The sequence below is a fragment of the Benincasa hispida genome, unplaced genomic scaffold (assembly GCF_027475165.1).
Source record: "Benincasa hispida cultivar pf3 unplaced genomic scaffold, pf3_genome.v1.1 HicScf225, whole genome shotgun sequence".
NCBI classification, from domain to species: Eukaryota; Viridiplantae; Streptophyta; class Magnoliopsida; order Cucurbitales; family Cucurbitaceae; genus Benincasa; species Benincasa hispida.
Window position 1 is genome coordinate 1 of NW_028326300.1, and position 20,718 is coordinate 20,718.

The following is a 20,718-nucleotide window of genomic DNA, read 5'->3' on the forward strand; positions in this document are numbered from 1 at the left end:
TCTAATTGATCGATTAATTTCTAAAAATTTCGTATTTGTTAGGGACCTATTAGACTTAAATTTAAAAGTTTGGAGACCTATTTAGACAGTTTTGAAAGTTAAAAATTTAGGGACTAAACTTGTAATTTTAACTTATATATTCACCACTATTGAATGACCTGTATAATCTGGAGTTTTATTAAAATTATACATAACATGATCATTGGCGAATATGCAGTTGAAGACTCTCTCATGTGAAGGAATCTCTTACTTGATAAAGTTTCTTTCGAAAATTTATTAGCTTGTTGAGTTTTTGGTTTTTTATATTATTGTATCTTGTAGTTTAAACTTTCGGGTTTATGGTTTTAACATATTAATAATGCGAGAGGTCTATCGATCCATGCCTCAGAAAATTATTTCCAATTCATTGAATTTTCTATCCATTAGACTTAACATAATCATGTGTGTGGCCACAAACTAATGAGTGTAATTATGACATCATCAATATATATTAAACTTTTATTTGTCTGCCAGATTTGGGAAATAACAGCAAATAATATCATCATGGTTTCTGCAATTGGAAATGATGGACCACTTTATGGGACTTTAAACAATCCTGCAGATCAGAGTGACGTCATTGGTGTTGGTGGTATTGACTACAATGATCATATTGCTTCGTTTTCCTCACGTGGCATGACTACTTGGGAGATGCCTCATGGGTAAATTAGAATTACACTTTGCTTAGACTCTTAAAGTTCCTTCAATATTTTTCTCCTATCTCCTTATGATATCTTGAGCAGTTCCAAAATATTTTAGCTATTGCTTCCATGGTAATATTGGGCAAATGATTTATTTCCTTTCTTTGATTGGAATTTGGCCTATGATGAAGCAGATGTATTGGATGCATCGAAATTCAAACTTAAACCCACAATGTATTTATAAATGGGTTCATTTTCACCTTCTACTAGCCAATTTGAGCAAAGCTCAATGAATAAGGCTCCAATTACCGTCACAAAGGTCATGGTTTGATTTTCCACACCCTCAATTATTGAGCAAAAAATTTTTCACATTATACTACTATACATTTTCTTTCTTTTCTTCTCTTTTTTGCCTCTTTTTGTCCATTCATATCGGCACTCTCAAACATGTCATTTTGTACAGTTATGGTCGTGTGAAGCCAGATGTTGTTGCATATGGTCGGGAAATTATGGGATCCAAAATTAGTACTGGGTGCAAAAGTTTATCGGGCACTAGTGTGGCGAGTCCTGTGGTTGCTGGTGTGGTATGTCTACTTGTTAGTGTCATCCCTGAAAGCCAGCGGAAGGTTATTTTAAATCCAGCTAGCATGAAACAAGCACTTGTTGAGGGAGCTGCAAAGCTTGCTGGTCCTAATATGTACGAGCAAGGTGCTGGCAGAGTTGATCTGTAGGTTTAAACTCTCATTGTTGTTCTTCTTTTTGTGTTCTGCTTCTAGAGTGTTTTCTTACTTCTCTGAATATTCCCAGGTTAGAATCGTATGAAATACTTAAGAGCTACCAACCCCGGGCAAGTATCTTCCCCGATGTTCTTGACTATACAGATTGCCCTTATACGTGGCCCTTTTGTCGCCAACCTCTTTATGCAGGCGCAATGCCTATTATTTTCAATGCTACCATTTTGAATGGGATGGGTGTAATTGGATATGTTGAAGGTCAACCAACTTGGCATCCTTTGGATGAAGAAGGAAATCTCTTAAGTATTCACTTCACTTATTCTAAGGTCATTTGGCCTTGGACTGGTTACATTGCACTTCATATGCAAATTAAGGAAGAAGGTGCACAGTTTTCTGGAGAAATTGAGGGCAATGTGACTCTAACAGTATATAGTCCTCCATCTAGAGGAGAGAAGAACCGTCGGATTAGTACTTGTGTGCTACAGCTGAAGTTAAAAGTAGTTCCTACACCTCCAAGATCAAAACGAATTTTATGGGATCAATTTCATAATATCAAATATCCTCCTGGTTATATTCCTAGAGATTCCTTGGATGTACGCAATGACATTCTGGACTGGCATGGAGACCACCTGCATACAAATTTTCATATCATGTTTAACATGTTGAGTGATGCTGGGTACTATGTTGAAACGCTTGGTTCTCCTCTTACATGCTTTGATGCTCGCCAATATGGGACACTTCTACTAGTGGATCTTGAAGATGAGTACTTCAAAGAGGAAATTGAAAAGTTGAGGGACGATGTTATGATTACTGGATTGGGATTGGCTGTGTTTTCTGAATGGTATAATGTAGAAACAATGGTAAAGATGAGGTTTTTTGATGATAACACAAGAAGCTGGTGGACACCAGTTACTGGAGGTGCAAATATTCCTGCACTCAATGATCTTTTAGCCCCATTTGGTATTGCTTTCGGGGATAAGATTTTGAACGGTGACTTTTCTATTGATGGTGAACAGAGTCGGTTTGCATCAGGAACAGATATCGTGAGGTTTCCACAAGGTGGTTATGTGCATAGTTTCCCTTTCGTTGATAGCTCAGAGAGTGGGGCGGCTCAGAGCATACTAACATCTAGCATGAGTAAGGTAACTGTTGCAAGCTTCTCTATGAAATTCCCTCTTAAAATAATTTTTGTGGTGACCAAAAGTCGTTGCAAATTTGAATTGTCCAGTTTCCTATCTTGGAAGTACAAGTAATTATGGACAACTCTGTATTTTAGTTGAATAAGATACTTAAAAGAGTACAATCATGCACTAGGGGGAATTAGTAAGTTGTAGCAGAAGCATATCTATTTGATGCTCGAGAAGTTAGTTTCTTGATTCCAGTGAAAGGAGCATGACACCACTAAAGACGTGTTAAGAACATTTTAATATTTAAATATTTTGAAACTGTCAGAAAGAATGTATTTAAATGCTTGAATTATAGGTCTGTTCTGTATTCTTCTTGACATTAGGAGTCTTTCAGAAAGAGGTCTTGCATTCATCCTTCCATGAAATTACTCTGATCTTTGTAATACCTTTAACCTAACTGTTCATCGACAAATGCAGGCAGATTTTCCGATTCTTGGCCTATTAGAGGCAATAGAAGGCCGTGTAGCAGTTTATGGAGATTCAAATTGTCTGGATAGCAGCCATATGGTTACAAATTGCTATTGGCTGTTGAGAAAAATATTAGATTTTACCAGTGGAAACATTAGAGATCCTGTACTATTCACCAAGTTTTCCAAACGAGATTCACCTTTGTATCTGGAAGACAACAAACTACCATCTCGAAGAAGTGATGTAAATTTCTCTTTATATTCTGCTGTTGCCGGGAAGGAATTGTTATGCAGGAGTGATTCTAGGTTTGAAGTGTGGGGGACCAAGGGATACAGTATACAGGTCAGGGGAAGAAATCGAAGGCTGCCTGGATTCCCTGTAATCGACTTGGGAAGAGGCTTGAATTCTACTCTAGAAAGTTCTTCGATGGGACCTCCAAAGTTGACGTTAAAAGACCGAAGAGATACATATGGAAACCGATACTTAAGCTTGTTCTATCGAGATGAGGTGAGGTCAACTTTCTTGATGATTCAAGGCTTAAGTTACGATATTATTTCATCAATATGATTCTGAATTGTTCTTCCTTGCAGCCTGACATGCCTTTGATTGTTCCTAATCAATGGCTTGTTCCTGCTGTAGTTGCATTAACAGGTCAGGATATATTCCTCATTGCTCCTGAATTTGGTTTCCTTTTACGAATTGTATACCTGATTGGGTTTCTGCTCTTTTAGGGCTTTTGCTCCTTTTGAGTTTTTGGCGGATTAGACAGAAGCGACGACGGCGACGAAGAGGATCTGGATCTGCACGTTTTTCCAATATATAGTTAAGGAAAAATTTTGATGTTGTAGTTTCCGAGGTATAATATACTTCCATGAAGGAATTTTTGATGTAAAATTAGACGCGTAAATGTTGTGTAGTACCGTACCACCCGTAGTAATAGATGTGATATGGAGAGTTGAAATTAGGGCGAAATTCCTCTCTTCTTACCCGGCACAGACCAATTTGGAGAAGCAATTACTCTCTCTTTCTCGTTTAGGGCTTAAATGCAAGGATTCAACTCAGTAAGCCTATGAAATTTCGGGGAAAAAAATAGAAATTAGATGATTACTTGGATTTTTCTACTTTGGGTGATAGGGCTGTTTTTAAATATAGAAAAATGAGTAATTTATATATAAATGTAGCAAAATGTCACTATCTGTCAGTGATAGATCGTAAGTATCTGTCATTAATAGTGATAGGAAATTTTGTTATATTTGAAATTATTTTCAGCAATTTTGTTATTTAAAACAATTGGAAATAAGGACTTCTTTATCTCGACTTTACTCTTTCATCTCTGGTTCCCTCTTATCCTATCCATCTCTCCTCTTCTCTGATGACTCCATCTCACTCTTTAATTTTCTTTCTTCTTTCTCTATTTATGCTGGGAAATGTCAAGTTTCGATCAACCCTCCGGCCACCAAATCTCCCAAGTGCCGGCATGGTGGGCCATTAAGTTCCCTTTCTTAATACCTGATTACGTGCTCTTCTACTTCCTCTGCTACAATGCTCTCTCTCTTTCCCTATTACTCATTTGCTAAAATGTCTGATCCATCTTCCAGCTTCATTCTCGCATCCCAGCCACTTGTTCAATTCCCAAAACATCCCAGCAATATTTTAATTTGTTTAACATCAGATTGGATGAAATAGAGAATAAAGGGGAGGACACAGTTTGAAGAGAGAATGAAGGGAAAGAGAATGTTGAAATTGGGATTAGTTTTCATGCAATTACAGGTTGGAGGGAGATGGAGTCATCAGATAAGAGAAGAGGGATGGATGGAATGAGAGAGAAACAACTGACAAGAGGATAGAGAGGGAGTAAAGAGGAGGGAAAGAAGACGCGGGTGACAAATATTAAAAATTATACATATTTTTTCCAAACTCATCTTCCAACATCGTCTATTAATATCTACTCAATTTTATATTTGATTTTAACTGATTTATAAGTTGAGGGACTTTTTAAACATTTTTTTGAAGCTCATGGACTAAAATGATAAATTTGAAACTTTAAGGACCAAACATATTTATTTTAAAAAAATAAGGGACAAAAAATGTATTTTTTCCTAAACCAAAACATGAATTATGGTGTTTTTAGTTGGAGCATTTGTTATTAAATTATAGTATTGAGTTATAGAAGATTGATTTGAAATATTAATGCCCTTATCATGGCTTGAGAATTTATGTTTACATGTTGAAATTGTTTTAAAAAACCAAGCTAAGTTTTTAACTAATTACGTTAATAATACCTTCAAATTTCTCATTCAAATAATCTTGTTTCTTTTGCCATTATAGCCCGTTGTTGCTCGTTTCATGATGAGCTTACAAAGAACCGCTCTCCATTTTGTTAGCTCATTCGTTGTTCAATATATGGTTACACTTTGTTAGCTATGTAAGAAGGGTTTGAAGTATGACATTCTCATTTCTTCCTTAGTTGGGTCCAGTGACAACACTGCCAACTATGAAAAGAATTATAAATTTAGGACTTTTAATTTTGATAGCATTTAAGCATTTTATAGTTTTTTTAAATTTTGGTAGATCTTTAGGTATTTTATCTAGGTTTGAAACATATTGTGCACTTTATTGGTTGTTAGGCTATTTTTTTTGTAGCTTTGCTAAATCTAAAACATATTTTGTAGCATTGTATTAAACTCAAGTGTGAATTGATCCATAGAAATAAAGTGAATGATTATGTCATGAAATGATAAATGTTTTGTGGAACATTTGTGTTGAATATATGAAATTAATTGAAGCCAAGGTTGAAAATTATTATTGCAAAAAATGAATTTATGTAAGATTTGAATTGTTATTATGCAAATTAGACAATTAGACATCATCTAAACGAAACATATTGAATAACGATGTTAGTGTACAATCATCATCCATTAGGTATACAGTATTGGTTACTAAATGACATTATGACTAACTGTCATCGTAGATATATGATGACACAGGTATAAACTTTGTTTACCAACATCATACCTAACGGTCATCGTACATATTTGATGATAAACTAACATTATAATCCATCCGTTAACTTGAGTTACTGAATTTTTGTAGTATCCGTTGATCAACGATGACATACCATAACGTACTGAAGGACTGGCAAGCTGTCATTTGTAGACTTAGATAAAAAGTGTAAACAGCTCATCACCAAAGTACTTTTGAGTAAAAGAACTCTTAAATGAACCTGTGAATAATTCTTAGGATATTTGTTATCAACAAGTAGAGAAAGAAACAAAGAGTCAGTTGAAGATTTGAAGAAGTGCAACTTAGAAGTAGAAAGAAAACAATACACAAATCCAGAATTCAGCAGAGAACAAATAAAAGAATCGAAATCCATCTTATTATAACTTGTTTTGTTTTGTGTAGACAAAATCTAATCCAATATTTAATTTTTAATGCTCTTCCGTTTTACAAAGTCAACTTACATTTGAAAGAATTCCTATAATCCAAAAACTAACCCAAAGGAAAGAAAGAAAGGTGTTGTAGATTGTACACATTACAGAATGAATGCTTTTTTGCTTCCTCCTCATGAGCTTCCACTAAAACCTCCGCTTTCTTTCCTCGTCGTTCTCATCTCCATTTCCCTGGTTGTTTGGCCATCACCACTCGACCCAGATGGATACAAACCATACTCACTCGTCGGCTCGCTGTACTCACTGCCGTACTCCTGGCTCGCCAATGCCATCTTCCTGAACTTTTTCAGGTCCTCATTGTACTGAGCTGTGTCATAGTCAGAGCTTCCATACGAACTGTAGACAGTACTATGTCCAGGTCGAATCCCTTCGTTAAGATCAGAAAGTGAGGCTTCACCTTCAAGAGCATGAACCACCTGACTCATCCGTGGTCGGCGTCTTGCCGAATGGCGCACACAGGCGGCTGCACAAGCAACCATGCGAGCCATCTCGTTGTGGTCATAGTTATCTCTCAGCTTTGGATCTACTAGACCATCATACACCCCATCTTCGGTGGCCCGTAATAGTAATGGCCTTGCCTGAAATTGACAAGATGGGTTGATTTAGATTTTAGATGTCTGAGAAAGGTTTGCAGAGATGTTTTATTTGAACATAAATGGCTAATGGCTGATGGGCTTACCCAATCGAGCAATCCATCATCCATGAATGATTGAGTTGTATCTACAGGTCTGCGTCCAGTAATCATCTCCAAAAGCATCACTCCAAAGGAGAAGACATCTGATTTCTCAGTGAGTTTCCCGCTTGAAGCATATTCAGGAGCAAGGTATCTGAATGGAGTAAGCAAATTCAAGAATTCAGAAACATGAAATTATCACGAAATCATCCCTCAGATTGATGACATGAATTTGAATGTGGTTCAAAAGCGCATACCCGAAAGTTCCCATGACTCGGGTTGAAACATGAGTATTAACATCAGAAGACAATTTGGCAAGCCCAAAATCTGCAACCTGGAAAAAGATATCAAATTCAACATATCAGCAACAAACCCATTTGCTTAAAGGGAATAGAAGAGAAGAAATCTCATTTACTCTTCTACTTGAACAGAGTTAACTTCATAGATTCAAATTCAAGAATTCAGAAAGCTCCCATTTTTACCTTTGCTTCGAATTTGAGATCCAAAAGAATATTTGCTGCTTTAATATCACGATGAATGATCTTAGGATTACCTGCACATTACATCACAAGACTCTTCAATACGTGAATTGTACAAACCCAGAACACATCTAATCACAAACACAATATACTTACAGTCCTCATGAAGGTAGGCCAATCCCTTGGCAGATCCCAGAGCAATTTTCAGTCTCGTTGGCCAGTCCATGGTGGGTCGTCCTTTCCCTGCAAAATGACAGTTACCTATAAGTTAAGATCCTCAAATCTCCCATCAATAAACACCTCAGATCAACCCATATAGCAACAGGGTAGATTCCATTGAATCATAACGTACCATGCAAGTGAAACTCCAATGTGTTGTTAGGAACAAATTCATAAACCAGCAACCTTTTGGAGCCAGTAATGCAATATCCAACTAAGGAAACAAGATGTCTATGATGAACTCGGCTGATTATTTCCACTTCTGCTTGAAATTCACGCTCACCCTGTCCACTTCCAGCTTTAAGTTGCTTCACTGCAACTTCCTTCCCATTTGGAAGTACTCCTTTATGAACATAACCAAACCCACCTTGTCCAAGGAGATTGGCTTCTGAAAACCCATCTGTCGCCATTGCTAACTCTTCATAAGTGAAGCTGCTTTGTGAGAAGCCCAAGGGAATAGAAGATGGAGCAGGAGCAAGCGAATTTTCAGACCCTGAATAATTAGATCCAGAGCCTCCGCTGCTGTTTATAATCGGAGGTGACAACGGTGGCCGTGATGATGGCGGAGGAGATGGCTTCGGCACTGCCCCCACGACATGATCTGCCGGTGGCGGCTGATGTGATTGCCAGTGGTGCTGTTGTGGACCATATGGGCCATCTGACATTCAATTGTTCATAAAAATTAATTTCAAATTCCATAATTCATTTAGAGTTTAGTTGAGATATCTGGAATATTTGACCGTTCTCACCTTTAAACGCCGGGGGTGGCGGCGGCCGGTAGTAAGCCTCCTCGTCGCGTCTTCTCTTCTTTCTTAAACACAAAAACATAACAATCAACGCCACAACCACCACCACCACTCCAGCAATGGCAACTCCAGCCACAAGTCCAGCCGAAGCTCCCGATGACGATGGGGGAGACGGCGGAGACAGATTTCCTCCAGGACTCGCTGGTGTACCAGAACCCGACGGCGGCGTCGGACTTGGCAGCTGCGGGGGAGCAGTCGAGTTGGTAGACGGCGGCGGCGGCGAAGAGCTCGAAGGCGTGGTCGGCGGTGAAGGAGAAGAAGTAGGCGGCGATGGAGCGGAAGTGTCCGGAGGCGGCGGCGAAGGAGTGGTGGTAGGCGGCGGAGATGAAGCAGGTGGAGGCTGAGAGGCAGCGTCGGGAGGCGGCGGTGAGAGAGACGGAGGTGCCGGGGGAGGTGCGCCGGTGGTTGGAGGTGGGGGTGAAGTCGTATTAGTCGCCGGCGGCGAGGTCGGAGCCGGAGACGACATTCTCCCCCAAAAAAAATCAGTGTACAGAGTCAGAAATCAAAAAGCACGAAATGGGTTTCGCTTAAATAAAGAAAGAATTAAAAAAAAATCCCTGCTTTGAAACTGGAAATTGAAGAGGTTAGTAATGGCGGAATTAGGAGGAAGAAAGAAGAAGAAGAAATTTCCTTTTGGGATACAGTACCAAACAAATTAGCAATAGACAATGTATAATTTGTATTGCACATAATTTGCACTGTGTGAGCTGTCGACTCCAACACGAAAAAAAAAAAAGAAAAAAGAAAAATAATAATAATAATATAATATAAATAAATGGGACCCACACGGCCCGCCAGTTTCTCCGTTTAATTCTCCTTTCCTTTCGCATTGGATTATTTATTTATTTATTTTCCAACGGAACTGAAAGTGGGATGTCAAATTAAATTACAGATTTTTCCTTTTTTTATTTAGGACAGAAATCAGAATATCAATTATAATTTATATATATACATTTTTAATTTGGAGTATATATGCTTAATCGGTCCCCATAATTGAAGATTTCTTTAAATATAATAATATCCTAAACCCTCTCTCGTATATATAAAATAAAGAAAAGTGAGGATAAATTAGTAATAATCAAATTGTTTTTTTTTTTTTTTTTTCAATTAAATTATAAATTTATTCTTTGAATCTATAAGCTTGTATATGTTTGTATGTGAAAATGAGTGTAGCTTCAATTGACAAAATAATAATAAATAATATTCTATTATAGTTTTCGAGATTAGAGGTTGAATTCTTCCAACTCATATGTTATTAAAAATTTATTTAATTTTGTGTGAATATTTCTAAAAACTGTATAAAAGAAAAGTTTCCAATAGGTCATTAACTTTTTTATTCCTAATTTTATGTGAAATAAATTTTTAAATTTCTAATTTTGTAGACAAATCTTGAATTATCTCAATATTTTTAAAATTCACAAACTTACTACACAAAATTGAAAGTTGTCTCATTAGACACAAACTTCGATTCTATATTAATTGATAAATTTTAAAATCTTTTAGTGTACAAATTACCTATTAAACACAAAATTGAAAGTATATAGATCTATTTTAGATGTTTTAAAAGTTCATAGATTTATCAAACATTTTTAAGTTGGATTTCTTCGATGCTTCTTAAAGTTTATGGACCAAACAAAAAATAAAGATTTAAGCTTTGTTTGTTAACCATTTGGTCTTTTATTTTATTTTATTTTATTTTTAAATTAAGTCTATGGACACTACTTTCACTTTCAAATTTCTTCCTTTGTTATTTTCTTTTTGTCAATGGTTTAAAAAAACAAAGCCAAAATTTAAAAATTAAAAGCTAGTTTTTAATGTTTTTGGAATTTAGTTAAAAAATCAACATTTATACTTAAAGAAAGATGCAAATTATTGTAAGAGATTGAAAGAAATAGACTTAAATTTCAAAACTTAAAAATAAAAAATAAAATGGTTAGGAAAGAAATAGAGTTAGTTGATGATTGTTTTCGAAAAATGAAATAATGGTGGAAGTTGGGTTCTCTCTCCAGCTATCCATAGTAGACTTTTTGAATAAGGCAGTCAATTATTGCAATGAAAACATTGAAATAAATTATCTCTAAAAATTCTAAAATAGACAAATAATGATAAAGAAATAATAGTATTAAAGATGAAGGGAAAATGGAATATTAAATTTGAGGATGATGTTGAGAAATAGTGGGAGGGGAAGGATTCAATATTGGGTTATCACAATGCATTGGCATTCATAGAAAAGGTATAGTGTTGGTTGCCCCACAAAACCTCCATTTGGGAACAAACAAACAAACAAACCCAAAGAGGCACACCACATTCACAATATGTTTTATATACATTAAAAAAAAAAAAAAAACCCTTTTATTTATTTATTTATTTATTTTATAATTATTTTGTCTCATACATTCATTGAGGTACCCTATATTATTTGAGCCATAGTTTACTATGATATATATAATATTTTTAATACAACAAATGCAATCTATAAAAAAAGGTATAGTACATGCTTTACTTTGGCCCCTTTTTCTTTTTGAAATAAGGGTATCTAACTTTTTCCATCTTCAACCATTTTTCATCTTTGAATCTTAGCATTTGAATAAACAAGCAAAAAAATGATAAAAAGGATTTTATGGGATAATATAGGAGATAAAGTAGATTTGTCCCATGAAATAATCTTTTGTAAAAATGGCACAAGTATAAGAACTCATATTTTAGTTATATATATATATATATTAATAATATACTTTAGATTAGAAATATAATTGATTTATCAATGATGCTGATGTCAAATATCAGAAAGAAAAAATGTACATGATCTTCCCGTGACAGCAACAATAAATTAATTTGATTTAGTGTGATTTAAAAAGAAAAAACAAAATAAAGAGACACACCACATTCACGTACTTCTTTATTATTATTTTGTCTCATGCATATCGCATTCTAATTAAAGTTGGAAAGGAGATCTAAGGATGATGTAATATAATTATCTCTAAATTAAACATGCATGTGCCTAAAGTGGAAATATTTTTCTTTTCAATGCTAAGCTCATGTAGGAGGTTGAAAGTTAAAATAAATTGTTTATAGGGTTAATTCCACTCATTTTGATAATTGAATGGATGTCAAGATTACTAAACTACCCTATATTATTTGAGAAATTTCCTATATCGAGAATTTTATAATTCAATAAAAATAATTTACAAATGAATAGTTCTAAAAAATCGTAAAAATTTGACAACATAACAACAATATCATAACTTAAACAATCCAATAAGTAAAGTAAGATTTTAACTTAAGATCCATAAAGTATTTCAAAGATTAATAAAATAAATAAACTAAAACAAAAAAATGATTTGAAACATGAAAACCAAATGCATATAAATAAAATAACAAACTTAAGAAGAAAAAGAAAAATAAATTTAAAAACTCCCCCCACAAACTAAAAAAAAAAAGTTTACTAAAAGAATCTAAAAATATCTTTCATTCTAGATGAGTTTTCCTATTTTTGAATCTCAAATGTCAATTCTATTACAAAAAGAAGGTTAAAGGGTAAGTTTAGTCTCTACGATTCGAAGAAAGTTAGAATTCAATTACTATGGTTTATAATTAAAAATTAGTCTATATAGTTTGATAAAACCCTAAAAAATATTCTCTACGATAAGAACTATGTATGATAATTTTATCAAATCATAGGAACTATTTATAAAGTTTTATGAAATCATAAGAATTATGTTCTAACTTTAAAAATCACGGGGACTAAATTTTAATTTTTTTTCAATTTATGAGAACCAAATTTATAACTAAACTTAAAAAGAATATAATTTTAGGTTAAGTTGATGTGAATTTAGTTTTCGTACTTAAAAAAGATGTTCTATTAAGTTAAAAGGCATCAAATATATTAAATTGATGATGGAAATAAAAAGTTTTTTTTTTTCTGAACTATTAAGAATATTATGAACTTTTATTTATTTATTTTGCTGAAACTAATGTATTATAGGAACTTCTTTCATATTTTAAATTTATTTCCATCATTAAAATGCATTACTAACTAATATGCATATAAAATTTTTAACTAACAAAATAATAACCAAATGCATTACTAACTAATACGATCTCTTTTTATAGTGATATTTTGTAAGAGGAACAAATAATACTAACTAAAATTAGATTAAATTAAATTAACTAAAACATATAAATATTTTGATATTTAATTGTAATAAACTTTATTCGAATAATTTATTTGATTTTGTTATGGGTGATTTTAGACCAAAAGGATAAACCTAATCAATAAGGAAAAAAGAAACAAATCAAGACCAAGACAAGATCATGACGGGCCAAAAAAAGGGGAATGGACCTTTGGATCCAAATTTCTATTGGTCTTGCCCTCGAAGGTCGAGGCTGAGTTTCCTACTTTACCCATTAGGCTCGAGTCAACCTTTCATTGGTCTCGAACTCGGCCTCCAAGGCTGAGGAGCCCATTCGCATAGACACTCCCTCAAGCCCAGAAATCCCATATAAGATCAAAATAGGTTATCAGATTATTGGATTCTGAAAAGGAATAGGAGAAGACTTAGGGTCAACCTCCTCTGTAAATACATAATTAAAGCTTCACATGATGTAGCTAGAATCTTAACACTCAAACTCGATCTCTAAATTCCACATTCTTTCACTCAATTAAGCATTAGAGCATATGTGACAAGCACCAAATTGATGTGCATGTTTTCTCTTTTGCAGGCCACATTCCTTTTCTCTTGAAACAAATTCACTGCTAGTGTTACGTGGAGATCGGGTGTATTTTCTCCATCTGAATTTTAGCATTAATAGATTTCAAGAAAGAATTATTTATTAAAATAAAACTATATCGACTAAAAAAAGGAGTGAAGAGTAAAATAAATTCTAGCATTTTTGTCGATCATATTCTTCTTCTTCTCTACAAACAAATTCACTGCTAATGTCACATAGAGGTCATGTGTATTTTATCTGTGAATTTTAGCATTAATAGATTTCAACAAATAATTATTTATCAAAATAAAACTACATCGACTAAAAAAAATAGTAAAATAGATTTGTATTAGAAAAAAAAAACAAATAAATTTTATATGTATATGATATTTAATAAAAATGTTTTTTTAAAAAAATTTTAAAATAATAACTATTTACTAAGTAAACTTAAATAGAAAGTTTCAATTCTATAGATAAAAAGTTACTTGTAATAAATGAAAAAATTAATGACTTTTTTTTTTTTTTTTGTTGAAAAGATAATAATAACTAATGGAAATAAGGGAGAAAGAAAATTACAAAAGTATTAATAAAGATGAATCCTTACCTAACTAGTTAAGAAATAAATTTTCTATTAAAGAGATTATAGATATCATTTGTAGATGAGAGGGAAAGACTAATAATATAATCACGGAATTAGGAATAAGAATAAATGAGAAAAGGGAATGAGATTCCTAAATTGATGATGGATCCCACAAATGAAAATGTCACATTCCCTTGAAGTGAAGTGAGGTTAGGTTTGATGGAAGTAAAATAGGAGTTAAAGATTAAGAATATGGATAATTATCCAATACATAGATAAGGTAGAAGGTCCGTCATGTACCATTTTGTTGTGGTCTAAATTTTTCATCCTTATTCCTTACTATTTCAATTCATATTCGTCAATTATCATCTACTACAAACCTAAGCTATTTGTTTGTTTTTATTTAAGTCTTTCGTCAACCAAATTAACTTTAAGATTATACCACTAACTCTTTCTTTGGGGCAGTAATACATTTGTGAATACATATAGATTTCATTGTCTCACCCATTAAATTTTGTTCATGTTAAAAATTATATTCTTAAGTCGAAATTAAAAATTACTTATAAACCACTCTGTACATCATATAAATTTGAATAAAGTATATTCAAATCAAGTCACAAAGAACTTGTTTGCCTATTTCATATTTAATGTTTTTTATTTTTAAAGAAATGACTTGTTTGATAATATTTTTGTTTTTTATTTCTAGATTTTAAGAAATGTATCTAAAAGTAGGACCAAATTTGAAAAACAACTACATGTAACGCGGTTTCATAAATGAATTAAAATCCAACCCTTCGTGGTTGTGAGTTCGAATCCCTAGTAAGTTAAATTACATTGTTTCCGTTCCCCTTATTTTCAGTTCTTTTCTATATTAATTTTGCTTTATTTCTTTTATATTTATTTATTTTCTATATTAATATGTTAGTTTAATTTTGAATTTTAAATTTTTCAATATTTAGATTTATATTACTTTAATTTTTAGTTTTAAAGTTTTCAATATGTATATGAAATATTTTTTTTGAATTTTGAATTTTTCAATATGCATGTTTATATATTATACTAAATTCTAAATTTTATTTTTAGTACATTGAAACTTACTAAAATTTTATAATATATAAATTTTGTTGACTAAAGCATTCATTTAGTTTCACTTTAATATTTTATAACTATGACATTTACATAATAATATAATTGAGTTGGATTTAAGTTGACATCATTTAAGACGAATGACCTGAATGAAAAATGATATCAAATTTGAGCAACGTTTGAAAAATAAAAACAATAATTTTATTATTGTTGTTAATTTTTCATCGAGACTTATTTATATTTGATAATGTAAAGTTTTTATATTTTTTATATTTTACATCATTAAATTATTTCTAAACTATATAATAATGAGAAAAGTAAAGAAAAAAAATACAAAGAACAAGAAACAAAAATAGTTATCAAACAATATTCTGTTTCTATTTCTTCCCCTAAGAAACAAAAAGCAAAAAAGTTATCAAACATATTCATGTTTTTAGTTTTTAGAAAATAAAAAACAAGAAACAAAAACATTATCAAACGAGCCCAAAATTATCAATACCCTCTTACCAAAATATCCGAACCTAAATACAAATTTGAGTATATAAAAACCATCAAACTAAGGCAAAAATTGTAGGATTATAAAAACTAATACCGACATAAATATTCTTATGATTTGACCACATATTGTGACTAATTTTTGAAAAATTATTTTAAATGATTGAAAACATTTACAAATAATAGTAAAATATCACAATCTATATGTGATAAACCATGATAAATCGCGATAAACTACTATATGTGTCTATCACGACACAAATAGACACAGTTTATAGCAGTCTATCGCAAATAAGCACTAAAATTTTACTATATTAGTAAATATTCTGGTTCATTTTCCCATATTTGAAAACAATTTTAATTTTTTTTTTTTTTTTAAATAGAAGTTACAAAATTAAAATTGACGAATTTTTCCATATATCTTCCTAAAAGATTAATTTCAACATGCAGAAGTGAGGAACATTGGAAGTTAGAAATGAAAATGATTTTTTTTCTTTTTTTCTTTTTTCTTTTTTTTTTTTAAAAGGACAATGGTAAATATAACAATCGGATCTACTATAAATATAACACAATGAAAAAGATTTTAGCAAGAATCTATCGACCATAGAATATATAATAGATAGATTTGGTTATATTTACCATTCTTAACAATTCTTTAAATATGTTACTTTATTAATTACTAGTTTTAAAAGTGTTCCCTATTATAATTAGGTTAATGACATAGTTGTAAACCAAAAAAGAAAAACGGGTGGATATTTGTTTGGTATCAAAATGTCAATGCTTATTAAACTTAAATATTAGCAATAAGATTCTATGATTAAGACAAACTTCTACTAATTTCTTAGTCTTAAATTATACGTTTGTTATGTTTACAATATAAATATAATATCCCACCGGCTGCCAGCCAAGGTTGGGATGGAGATAAAGACGGTGGTTGCTTATTCAAATGGGGAAGGCTGAACAAAACAGAAGAGAGGCCATTTGTCATTTGTGGACCAACAAAGCATTTGACTTGACAAAGTCTTGCTGGCACACACAGTGAAAAATGAAAGCTGATGGCTGTTAAAAAAGATAAAAAAAGACACAAACTTTACCTAAATTATTGTAGATTTTTTACATACTACATTTTCAATACAGATTAGTCCATCCATTGAACTAAATAAATAAATAGCCACCCTTCAGGGCTTTGCTTTGCGGTTAGGCAGTCAATACATTAGCTAGTGGTAGTGGGGGTTGGTTTTTCTTTGTGTTTAAGGATGCCAGGTGAACTAACAATGTCACCTTCTCCTTTCTTTTCTCCCCCATCAGTACCTAACAATGCTGCTTCTTCTTCGGTAACGATGCTTTGCCGATGAATTTCGAATGCTGTCGGTCTTTGCCGTAGTTGAAAGGAATCAAGTTCCGGGGAAAGTGTTGTTCGTGGTAGAGAGAATTATGAAGGCGCATACGACCGAAAGGGAGAAGACAGACACCCAGGTGTTCTCTGTGTACATCTCCATTGCATCGGTGAAGGAGAAACGCGTGCGATTTTCGGCCCAGTTTCGGATTCTGTCTGCCTCAGCTGCATACAGAGCCCTCCCCTGCAATAGTATGATGAATAACAACTCTCCATAATTGCACATCTGGGTTCTTGATGAATTTTTTAATTCTATTAATCATTGAACTTATGAGGCGTTTTGGGTTTACTACTTCCCATGATGGAATGAACTTACCTGTTCGTCAAACCACCGACCTCGTCGCAGCCAGGCAGTGACAAGAGCTAATAAGATTCTTGGAGGAGTTAAGTAGTTGATGGCTTTTCCTGTTCCTTTCACGACTCGCATCCGAGGAACTAATGTTCTAGCAACTGTTTCAGGAAGCTCACAAATGATATTGAACATCTGTTTGTTCCTCACAGTTGAACCACTGTATGCAAGCCACAAGTATTACAAATTTAGTAAGAATTGTTCCAATGGATAATGCTTATCCACAGAAAAATGTATATCAACCAAGTATAACACAAGCTGAGATATTTCTTGGGAGAGTGCAAGACCAAAAACATTGATAAGAAAATTTGTGCATTTCTAGCAATTTATCTGCTGCATATGGAAACATGAGGATATTAAGAAGAAACTTGATTCACCTAAGAAGGAGATCTGTCAAAACCATGCCAGGAGATGCAGTGTGTACGCCTACATTGGACCGCCGGCACTCTTTTAAAAGAGATGATTGAAGCTGCCTAAGACCACATTTCGTCGATCCATACCTAAAAGTTCAGTAAACTAAATGGCATAAACACCAAAACCAACTGTTGATTTCATAGACACGAAAATACAATCCAGAATTTGCCAGAATTTGAATGACAATCTCAAGAGTTCATAAGTATCTTTTGATTCAAAATGCATCCAAATTTGGACTTGGAGCACATTTCGACAAGTAAAAACCCAAAGTTTGTACTTTTCAAACTCTTTCTTGACATTTTGTGCAACCGTTCACTCTATCTCATCTCTTTCTTTACCCTTTATGCCAAAGTTCGTCCATGTAGGTACAAAATTCTCTTTCTAGGGTTCATAAGTACATTTTGAACCAAATTTCGTCCAATATTTTAGTCATAGTAGACTACCACTTGAAGAAATCCAAAGTTCGTCTTTTTCGGACTCTTTCTCGACCTTTTGTACCTAAGTTGGTCCACAATGGTACAAAACTACTTTCTAGGGTTCATAAGTACCTTTTAAGCCAAACTTCGTCCAAATTTTTAGTCATAGTAGACTTCCACTTGTAGAAATCCAAAGTTCATCCTTTCCGAACTCTTTCTCGACCATTTGTGCCTATATTCGTCCACAATGGTAAAAAACTACTTTCTAAGGTTCATAAATACCTTTTAACCCAAACTTCGTCAAAATTTTTAGTCATAGCAGACTTCCATTTGTAGAAATCCAAAGTTCGTCCTTTTCGGATTCTTTCTTGACCTTTGGTGCCTAAGTTAGTTTACAATGGTACAAAACTACTTTCCAAGGATCATAAGTACCTTTTCAACCAAACTCCGTCCAAAGTTTTAGTCATAGCAGACTTCCATTTGTAGAAATCCAAAGTTCGTCATTTTCGGACTTTTTCTCGATCTTTTGTGCTTAAGTTCGTCCACAATGGTACAAAACTAATTTCCAGGGTTCATAAGTACCTTTCGAACCAAAGTTCGTCAAATTTTTTAGTCATAGTAGACTTCCACTTGTAAAAAACAAAAGTTCGTCCTTTTCAGACTTTTTCTCGACCTTTTGTGCCTATGTTCGTCCACAATGGTACAAAACTAATTTCCAGGGTTCATAAATACCTTTTGAACCATACTTCGTCCAAATTTTCAGTGATAACAGACTTCCACTTATAGAAATCCGAAGTTCGTCCGTTTCGGACTCTTTCTCGACCTTTTGTGCCTATGTTCGTCAATAATGGTACAAAACTAGTTGCTATGTTTCATAAGAAACTTTTGAACCAAACTTTGTCCAAGTTTTTAGTCATAGCAGACTTCCACTTGTAGAAATCCGAAGTTCGTCCTTTTCGGACTCTTTCTTGACCTTTTGTGCCTAAGTTCTCGTCCACAATGGTACAAAACTACTTTTCAGGGTTCATAAGTATCTTTTGAACCAAACTTCGTCCAAATATTTAATCATAGCAGACTTCCAGTTGTAGAAATCAAAAGCTCGTCCTTTCCAGACTCTATCATGACCTTTTGTGCCTATGTTCGTCCAAAATGGTACAAAACTACTATACACGATTCATAAGTACCTTTTGAACAAAACTCTGTCCAAATTTTTAATCATAGGAGACTTCCATTTGTAGAAATCGTACGTTCGTTCTTTTCGGACTCTTTCTCGACCTTTTGTGCCTAAGTTCATCCACAATGGTACAAAACGACTTTCTAGGGTTCATAAGTACTATTTGAACGAAACTTCGTCAAATTTTTTAGTCATAGTGGACTTCCACTTGTAGAAATCCAGAGTTCGTCTTTTCGGACTCTTTCACGACCTTTTGTGCCTAAGTTCGTCCACAATGGTACAAAACTACTTTCTGGGGTTCGTAAGTATCTTTTGAACCAAACTTCGTCCAAATTTTTAGTCAAAGCAGATTTCCAATCGTAGAAATCCAAAGTTCGTCCTTTCCGGACTCTTTCTCTACGTTTTCTACCTATGTTCGTCCGCAATGGTAGAAAACCAATTTCTAGGGTTCATAAGTACCTTTTGAATCAAATTTCATCCAAATTTATAGTCATAGCAGACTTCCACTTGTAGAAATCCAATGTTCGGTCTTTTCGGACACTTTCTAGACCTTTTGTGCCTAAGTTCGTCCACAATGGTACAAAACTACTTTCCAGGGTTCATAAGTATCTTTTTAACTTTTGAACCAAACTTCATCCAAACTTCATCCAAATTTTTAGTCATAGCTGACTTACACTTGTAGAAATCCAAAGTTAGTCCTTTTCGAACTCTTTAACGATGTTTTATGCCTAAGTTCGTCCACAATGGTTCAAAACAACTCTCCAGGGTTCATAAGTACCTTTGAAAGAAAACGTCTTCAAACTTTTTAGTCATAGCAGACTTCCACTTGTAGAAATCCAAAGTTCAACATTTTCGGACTCTTTCTCGATGTTTTGTGCCAAATTTCGTCCACAATGGTACAAAACTAATTTTTAAGGTCCACAAGTACCTTTTGAACCAAACTTCGTACAAATTTTTAGTCATAGCAGACTTCCACTAGTAGAAATTCAAAGTTCAACCTTTTCGGACTCTTTATCGACCTTTTGTGCCTAAGTTTGTCCACTATTGTACAAAACTACTTTCCAGGGTTCATAAGTAACTTTTGAACAAAACATCGTCCAGATTTTTAGTCATATTAGACTTTCACTTGTAGAAATCCAAAGTTCATCCTTTTCGGACTCTTTCTCGACCTTTTGTGCCTAAGTTTGTCCACAATTGTACAAAACTACTTTACAGGGTTCATAAGTATCTTTTGAACGAAACTTCGTCCAGATTTTTAGTCAGACCAGACTTCCACTTGTAGAAATTGAAAGTTCGTCCTTTTCGGACACTTTCTCGACCTTTTGTGCCTAAGTTCATCCACAATGGTACAAAACTACTTTCTAGGGTTCATAAGTACCTTTTAAGCCAAACTTCGTCCAAATTTTTAGTCATAGTAGACTTCCACTTGTAGAAATCCAAAGTTCATTCTTTTCGAACTCTTT

At 33.5% G+C, this 20,718-nt stretch overlaps 3 protein-coding genes across 4 annotated transcripts; 1 reads left to right on the forward strand and 2 right to left on the reverse strand.

Moving 5' to 3' along the window:
* The first annotated feature begins 154 nt into the window (after nt 1-154).
* Nucleotides 155-3,978, forward strand: LOC150030413 (subtilisin-like protease SBT6.1). Of its 2 annotated transcripts, XM_090309746.1 has the most exons (7): nt 164-698; nt 872-996; nt 1,141-1,404; nt 1,485-2,553; nt 3,016-3,513; nt 3,597-3,657; nt 3,738-3,978. In XM_090309746.1, exons 3-7 carry the CDS (start codon nt 1,187-1,189, stop codon nt 3,827-3,829), a joined length of 1,938 nt encoding a protein of 645 aa, XP_090165872.1. In that variant the 5' UTR covers nt 164-698; nt 872-996; nt 1,141-1,186; the 3' UTR covers nt 3,830-3,978. The 2 variants fall into 2 exon arrangements, with proteins under 2 accessions (XP_090165871.1, XP_090165872.1); XM_090309745.1 differs by lacking the exon at nt 872-996 and having other exon boundaries at nt 155-698.
* Nucleotides 3,979-6,363: 2,385 nt separating this feature from the next.
* Nucleotides 6,364-9,377, reverse strand: LOC120071664 (proline-rich receptor-like protein kinase PERK15). The gene is made up of 7 exons (XM_039024039.2): nt 8,579-9,377; nt 7,963-8,487; nt 7,767-7,853; nt 7,614-7,684; nt 7,389-7,465; nt 7,138-7,285; nt 6,364-7,036 (listed from the first exon to the last, which is right to left on the reverse strand). Exons 1-7 carry the CDS (start codon nt 9,099-9,101, stop codon nt 6,572-6,574), a joined length of 1,896 nt encoding a protein of 631 aa, XP_038879967.1. The 5' UTR covers nt 9,102-9,377; the 3' UTR covers nt 6,364-6,571.
* A 7,218-nt stretch (nt 9,378-16,595) lies between these two features.
* On the reverse strand, nt 16,596-17,787 carry LOC150030414 (putative chlorophyll(ide) b reductase NYC1, chloroplastic). The gene is made up of 3 exons (XM_090309747.1): nt 17,629-17,787; nt 17,219-17,411; nt 16,596-17,086 (listed from the first exon to the last, which is right to left on the reverse strand). The coding sequence occupies exons 1-3, from the start codon at nt 17,652-17,654 to the stop codon at nt 16,901-16,903; spliced, it is 405 nt and encodes a 134-aa protein (XP_090165873.1). The 5' UTR covers nt 17,655-17,787; the 3' UTR covers nt 16,596-16,900.
* Between the last annotated feature and the right edge of the window lie 2,931 nt (nt 17,788-20,718).